Genomic DNA, 8,455 nt, shown 5'->3' on the forward strand with positions numbered 1-8,455 from the left:
TTCTGTGACATGATTAGTAATACTCAGTAACATCCATCAACCTCGGGTTTCACTGGGCAAAAGGCAGAGTTCACCCTGCACAGGGTTAACACACAGTGACAGAAAATAATAAAAACAATAGAATAGAAAATATTTGACACAGAGCACTATGGTTACTGTTTTTTTCTCACCTTCCTTGACTGAAAATAGGAGGCCTGGTGCTCCTGTCTGGCTCTGCAGGGATGACATGAAACATTGAACAGACTGCACCCCGGCAGCTTTGGAAACTCCTGTTTTGGATGGTTTGACACATGAACCAGAAGCTTCTGCATGCATGGACACTGGAGGCACCAGCCTGAGGTTTGATAACACAAGACCATCATTCTGCCCTAAAAACAGGAAGATAATCTGAAGTTACCTTCAGGTGCTTTTAAGAGACTCACCAAGTGGAATCTGAAAACTGAACTTTACAGAATACCTTTCAATGAAAAAGTTTAATGTCTGACTGTCATGCTCCTGGATATTTGACCCAGGTTTTTGAGTTTGTTGGACATTTTATTCATTCTTCAGAATTGTGAAATAGTTATGTTCAGGTTTTGAGAGCCTCTGAGTTTTGTTGCTTATGTTTCTAGGTTTTGGTTCTTGTTTGTGTTCGTGTCTGTCCTCTTTTCATTTCTAGTCTGTATTTGTCTCATCTTTGTGTTGTCATCTGTCTGATATCATCAGTGTTTTGTCCTTTTGTCTCCTGTGTCTTTCATGTCTCTGGATCTGTTTATTCCCCAGTCCAAGTATCAAGTTCACATGTCTGAGTCTCAGTGTGCGTCACTTCCTGCTTTATTTTATTAGTTTTCTGTCTCCTGTGAGTTTGTCCAGTTTTGCTTCGTCTGTCTCGTTAGTCAGATTTAGTTCACCTGTGTTCCCTGGTGTTTTCCATCTCCCTGATTGCCTCAGGTGTGTAAGCCCTTACTTTCCTTCTATCCTTGTCATGAGCTCACCCTTACTGTGTGTCTTGTCTGTGTTGTAGTCTAGTTTCCTAGTATATGCTTAGTTAAGGGCTTTTTACTGTGGTTGCCTGCAAGTCCAGCAATAAAGCTGTGTTTTAGGTTTACTTCTGAATATGATTATCTGCATATTGGGTCTTTGCCTCTGCCTGCTGCACTACTGACACCTGAGAGTAGCAATACACCTTAAAAGTGTCAATTGACTTTTAGACACTGATTAACAGAAGAGAAGTGTAAAGACTTTTGGGAGATTGCTGAGAAATGTGAATTTGTGAAACCTGTTTGTTATGGGGGATGTTTCTCAGGTGGTGAAACTGGATGAATATTTGGCTTTGCCCTCAGAAACAGTTTTATTGGCAAAAAATGTTTAACTTACCAAAGAATTTCTCCTGAGTTTTTTCTTTAAATATATAAAAAAGGGGAATTTGCAAAATAACAGAAAAATGTTCAAGTTCAATGTGAAAACAAAAATGTCAAACTAAAAAAAACGCAGTACTCTGTCCTTGCAGTGAGTTTCCATCTTTAGCAAACTGTTATTAATCTGTATTTAAGTTCATTTTGTCTGAGGATCTCCTCACCATGAAATAATCATTAGATCAGCAGCTGTGTCTCAGGTCGGACTAGAGGTTTGTTTTCATGCAGTTTTATTGCTAACAAGCTAATATCGCCATCTGGTGGTTATACAGTTTATGACAAAAGGTAATGCTTGTCCCCATTTGAAGACTGTTTCCAAAAGAGGACTGAAGAGTCGTTTAGCTTCTAGTTTAATCGGCTTTGCTGTGTAATCTTTGCTGCCAACAGTGAAGTGAAACATTTAAGCTGCACATGAAAGTTAATGGGTAATTATGATGATCTTTACCACAAAGATTTTAAATGAAAGAATAAACAAAGGGCATGAAAACTGATTCTTATGTCTACTGTGTATCTTCAGTGTGAATGTTGAATTAGTTTAAAAAAAAATTAGAGTTATATTTGAGTGTCTGCATTTAAAGCACATATTAATGTATCGTTTCGAAATCCATGTTGGTACACAGGAAAAATTACTAAAGAATGTAGAATTAGAAAACTATCTGTATTTGTTTTTTTAATAGTTTTACATATATTTTACTATTTAAAAAAAAATAATCAAGAAATCAAGCTTGCTGCCTGTCTTGTACAATAATTTTATTTGAACATAGGTTTGATTCAGTGGAGTCAGTTGTTCCCATGCATCATTCTGTAAGTGTGAGAACGAACTAAGATTAGAAAATGTCAAAATATAAAGTGTCATTTATTTTTATTCATCACAGCATCCTAAACTTTGCTGAACTTTTTGAAATATAGAATGAACTTACTGAGTGTTGACGGTCACATTTCAAACATCCAAGTAAAGATAAACTATTAAACTTTAACTGGGTCAGACTTGTTAATGCATGCTGTAAACACACATACCACACCCTGCGTCATCTGATTGGCTCTTGGTCGCTCTGTAAGAATATTTCTTTAGCGCCTCCCTTCACAGATGTGTCTGTATCAGGATGGGTCTAAACAACATGGTGTAAATGCAGTTGCTGGTGAGCCTCATTTCCTGTAGGAGGCGAACAAGAGCAGAGATCTGTTTCCCTTCAGAGCACAAAGGTTGTTTTTGCTCAGAGGAAGTGAAACTGTCTGACAGTCACTGAGAGACGGTGAAACGGCACAGCACATGAATCAAATGGACCAAACAAAATTCTGCTGTTCAGTCTGTTTGGATCTACTGAAGGATCCGGTGACTATTCCCTGTGGACACAGCTACTGCATGAACTGTATTAAAAGCTTCTGGGATGAAGAGGAAAAGAAGAAAATCTACAGCTGCCCTCAGTGCAGACAGACTTTCACAGCGAGGCCTGTCCTGGTGAAAAACACCATGTTAGCAGATTTAGTGGAGGAGCTGAAGAAGACTGGACTCCAAGCTGCTCCTGCTGATCACTGCTATGCTGGACCTGAAGATGTGGCCTGTGATGTCTGCACTGGAAGAAAAATGAAAGCCTTCAAGTCCTGTTTAGTCTGTCTGGCATCTTACTGTGAGAAACACATTCAGCCTCATTATGATTCACCTACATTCAAGAAACACAAGCTGGTGGAGCCCTCCAAGAAGCTCCAGGAGAACATCTGCTCTCGTCATGATGAGGTGATGAAGATGTTCTGCTGTACTGATCAGCAGAATATCTGTTATCTCTGCTCTGTGGATGAACATAAAGGCCACGACACAGTCTCAGCTGCAGCAGAAAGGACTGAGAGGCAGAGAGAGCTGGAGGTGAGTCGACAAAACATCCAGCAGAGAATCCAGGACAGAGAGAAAGATGTGAAGCTGCTTCAACAGGAGGTGGAGGCCATCAATCAGTCTGCTGATCAAACAGTGGAGCACAGTGAGAAGATCTTCACTGAGCTGATCCATCTCATCCAGAAAAGAAGCTCTGATGTGAAGCAGCAGATCAGATCCCAGCAGGAAACTGAAGTGAGTCGAGTCAAAGAGCTTGAGGAGAAGCTGGAGCAGGAGATCACTGAGCTGAAGAGGAAAGATGCTGAGCTGAAGCAGCTCTCACACACAGAGGATCACATCCAGTTTCTACACAACTACCCCTCACTGTCAGCACTCAGTGAGTCTACAGACTCATCCAGCATCAATATCCATCCTCTGAGCTACTTTGAGGATGTGACAGCAGCTGTGTCAGAGGTCAGAGATAAACTACAGGACATTCTGAGAGAGGAATGGACAAACATCTCACTGACAGTCACTGAAGTGGATGTTTTACTGCCAGATCCACCAGAGCCAAAGACCAGAGCTGGATTCTTAAAATATTCTTGTGAAATCACACTGGATCCAAACACAACATACACACAGCTGTTATTATCAGAGGGGAACAGAAAAGTAACAGCGATGGAAAACCAACAGTCTTATTCTGATCATCCAGACAGATTCACCGACTGGTGGCAGGTCCTGAGTAGAGAGAGTCTGACTGGTCGTTGTTACTGGGAGGTGGAGTGGAGAGGGATTCAGGTTTATGTATCAGTCGCATACAAGAATATCAGCAGAGCAGGGAGAGTGAATGAATGTTTGCTTGGACATAATGACAAATCTTGGGCATTAAATTGTAACAAAAACAGTTATACATTTTGGTACAACAACATCCAAACTCCTGTCTCAGGTCCTCGTTCCTCCAGAGTAGGAGTGTACCTGGATCACAGAGCAGGTATTTTGTCCTTCTACAGCGTCTCTGAAACCATGACTCTCCTCCACAGAGTCCAGACCACATTCACTCAGCCGCTCTATGCTGGACTGACGCTTTTCTGTGCTGGAGACACTGCCGAGGTGATCAAACTGAAATAGACTGAAGTTTTTCATAGTGTGTGTTTAAATCTGTATTTTAGTTTCATTTTATTTTCTCTTTGATTGATAATACTTTATTTGTCCCAAGGGAAATTGGGTCAAGGCTGCCAGCCTTGCCAGTGCCATCTTACCCTTTAGCCCACACATTACACAAACTTAATGAGTATGGCAGACCATGTGTGTGTGTTTGTGTTAGTTTTTGTCAAAATCATCAAACAAATGAGGAAAAACTGTGATTTTAATGAATGAATTCATATATTGTGTTGATGTTTTATTGTGTGAATAAACTGGAAGGTTTGACTATAAATCAAACTTTGAACAAAGTCTTTTCTTCTGTCTTCATTCCAGGATCTCACTCAAATCTGATGCAGAAAATATGAAACTAATCTGAGAGAATAACTGAAGCAGTTTTCCTCCTGAAGCGTCACAAAGTTCAGAGTTCATGTTTAGAGCAGAAGATTCAGCAGTCGCTGAATTGTGATTTTTCAGCGTATGGGCAACATTTAAACCACAGTATTACACTTGTTCATAACAACTAGAGAAAAATACGTTAGTTACAGCAGAACAACTACATCATGAATTTGGCTGCATTAAAACAGTAATGGTGACGACAGAGCAGCTGGAGGCTGATGTCATTCATTTGTATTCATGATCATTTTGTCTGAAGACATGAAATGATTTGATCAGCTACTGTGTCTCATTTCTTACCAGATGTTGACTCTGATGCACTTTTGTTTAATGCCGGCTAAAAACAGTGAAGAAGAGCTTCAGCCTTCAGATGTTTCACTTTGGACAGAAGCCTCCATAAAAAGTGACTCAGACACAAAATAATAATAATGAAAATCCAAACTTAAAACCAGGTTCATGCTGACTGTTGTTAAAAGTTGACCAAATGAGTTCTCATAAGACATATTGACTCTTTGATTTTATGTGTTTTCTGTAATTCTCTGGTCTTTTCTAACCAAGAAAATATGATAAATATAAGAGCTTTCATCTTTAACAGCATCATTGGAGTTTCAGGGGCTCATCTGGCAGTTCTACAGTTTATGACATCTGTGTGTTCAGAAAAAGATCACTTTCATGTATCTAAAGAGGACATGTGCACTTTATGTGCTTATTTTGTACTCTCTTTATTTTCTTTATGCTTTTAAAAGTGTCACATAAACTGAATTCCTAGTTTTTCTATTTCTCATATATTTAATCTTTCCCTTTAACAACTAATGTAAATTAATTCAACGATCCTTCTCATAATTATATTATATGTTATATTTATTTCTAATCTCCAGTATAGGCTGAAAATCCAAACAAAACTCACACTGTCCTTTTAAGATAAAAGTCCTACATCTCCTAAAGGCTTCAGTCTGCAAGCTTTCTTAGGCTCCTCCCCCTCATTGATCTTCAGGTTTGAAGATGGGTACAACTAAAAGGTGATTGTGGAGCTGATACATACTAATGAACACATCACTGCTGACACATAAATAATGTGTTAGTATCAGTTTACATAGTTTAAAGTGTTGTTATTATTATTTATATTGTTGGGTCGCAAATTTTGAAGCCAATATCCCACCAACACTGTGGAGGTCCAGCTTTTTAGATCTAATTAAAATCAAATCACTCATAATGATTCTCTGGAAAAAAGTAGAATTCTTAGAATAGAGTTTATTAAACAGTGTCATATGAACAACATAATAGTACACTTAAAAGCAAAAATAATGTAGAACTAGAATATAGAATAGAATAAAAAATGAATAAAAAGCAAAGCAACCACGGGGTGAAGAACCTTACAGCACAAACAGAACCCTAACACACACACAACAGAGAGACAGGAAACAAGCAGGACAAAGAAGAGAGAGAGAGCAAATGCATATCGGACTCATCTTATATAGGGACAGGGATCCCCGCTCCCATTTTTAGGTATCCTTACATCCTCTGTCTTTTTTTCCTTTTCATCTTCCACTTATGATATACACAACCCTACACTATAACTTCTTGTAAACCAATCTCTCATCCATCGCTGCATAGGGTCCCTTTGTCAGCTTTATGGCCAAAATGAGTCTGAAAGTTTACAGAAAGGCAGTTAATCAGTTAATCCATCCGACACTTTTGTTGGGTGCGCATGCTAGATAAAAACTGCTATCCATGCTGAGTAAGGGTTATTTCATCGCCTTCTGGTGTTTGAGGCGAGGGCCAGAACTTTAGGTGCCCGCCCTGCAGAGGCCAGGTTTGCTTTGCTTATAGAAATATTGAAAGGCTGTATGCTTCTGGCTTATAGTCACTCACAGAGCTGTCTGCTTTTAATTTACAGGCGTTCACATAACTGGATGCTTTTATCTTGCGGCAGCTCAAGGAGCCTTATGTTTTTTCCTTATAGCTGTTCAAAGGGCTTATGCTTTTATCTTATAGCTATTTGAGGAGGCTTGTGTTAGCTTATAGCCCCAAAAAAGGCTGCAGGCCTTTGCTTTGCAGCTATCCAAACAACTGCATGCCTCTGTTGTACAGCCAGTTGAAGGGCAGCACACGCTGTGAAACAGTCTAGTTAAACACAGCTGCATGCTTCTGCTGCGCAGCCATCTCAAACCACTGCGTGCTTCTGCTATACAGTTAGAATAGAATAGAACAGAATTCAACTTTATTGTCATTGCACATGTCACATGTACAAGGCAATGAAATGCAGTTTGCATCCATCCAGAAGTGCTTTAGCCATAATATACATAGATATATTACAAAATATATATAAGCAATATTAAAGATATATAGATATATTACAGAAATGGGTCAGTTATAAGTATGAAGGTACAAAACATGGGTCTATTATGGGTATGTTACAATGTACACAGTATGAAGGTATGTTATGAATATGCTGTAACTATAAGTTTGTACAGGCCTCTGTCATTGCGCCCCAGGGTGGCTGTGGCTACAATGTAGCTTGCCATCACCAGTGTGTGAATGTGTGTGTGAACGGGTGGATGACTTAATGTAGTGTAAAGCGCTTTGGGGTCCTTAGGGACTAGTAAAGCGCTATACAAATACATTACCATTTAGCATTTACCATAATTCCTACAGAGGTTATATAAAGTGCTAGTGGCTGTGAGTGGTGGTTCAGTCCATGTTATTATTCTGTGTATGAGGGTACAGTTGTCCATTTGTTTGCTTTTGTCCATTGTGTGTGTGTTCAGTCCATGAGTTTAGTGTGGGTCAGATGTCAGGAGGCAGAGTTCAGGAGTCTGACAGCTGTAGGGAAGAACAATCCCATTTTCACACCAATCACCCTCTCCAACCACATCGCAGTCCACTTCCTCCAGTCACCTCCACCCCTCCTTACTGACTTCCCATCTACACGTTTCTGCTCTTTTTCACTCTTAGTAATCTGTATTCATTTATCTTTTTTATCAAATCAAATATTGATGGGGCTCTGGTATATAAATTTGCCATCGTTACCTATATATGACAAATAAAACTTGAATGATGGGAATTTTATTTTAATTTTTTCTTAAACTTATTAGAATGAAGCTAAATGAAATTTTCATGGCTAACAGATGGACTCAAGCACAGACTGCATTCTGGCAAGCAAAAGGGTGAGAATTTATTTACAAAACGTGAAACCACAGTACGATATGTATATACAGTGAGTGGGAGCAGGAGTCCAGGGAATCCAGACTCGCTCTTCTCCTCAGCACAATCTCCACCGCTTCTCTTCTTCACACACTCAGTCCTCTTCAACCGCTCTCGTTCCGAATTCCATTCACGCTGCGACACTCAGCGATCACAGGGAAGTTTCCACCACCAGTTTAGGGGAGATCTATACACAGAGAGCTCGATTTGAACCAACAGGCAAAGACACACAGAGAGAGTCTTTCTAAGAGAGAGCTGAGAGTATCAACATGGGAGGTTCAACATTCCAGCAACGACTGCTCCGTGCCGCAGCGTTAAATAGTCATAGGGAACTGGTAGATCAGCAACAGCTGGTGGCAATCACCGCAGGTGCGTGGGCCAAGAGCGAGAGCCCAAAAATGAGCTCCGCCCAGGCAAGCAGGAGAGAGGGAGAGAGAGCGAAACAAAACAAAACCCGTGGCCATTATCAGCCAGCTGGATAGGAACGGGGACCATGACAGAAATGTCCTGGTTT

The 8,455-nt window shown here is 40.0% G+C and overlaps 1 protein-coding gene across 1 annotated transcript; it reads left to right on the forward strand.

Annotated features, from left to right (window-relative positions):
• Window positions 1–2,588: 2,588 nt before the first annotated feature.
• On the forward strand, window positions 2,589–4,652 carry LOC109195523 (tripartite motif-containing protein 16-like). The gene has a single exon (XM_019347677.2). It carries the CDS (start codon window positions 2,665–2,667, stop codon window positions 4,327–4,329), a length of 1,665 nt encoding a protein of 554 aa, XP_019203222.1. The 5' UTR covers window positions 2,589–2,664; the 3' UTR covers window positions 4,330–4,652.
• The last annotated feature ends 3,803 nt before the right edge of the window (window positions 4,653–8,455 follow it).

The sequence above is a fragment of the Oreochromis niloticus genome, linkage group LG18 (genome assembly GCF_001858045.2).
Source record: "Oreochromis niloticus isolate F11D_XX linkage group LG18, O_niloticus_UMD_NMBU, whole genome shotgun sequence".
NCBI lineage: Eukaryota > Metazoa > Chordata > Actinopteri > Cichliformes > Cichlidae > Oreochromis > Oreochromis niloticus.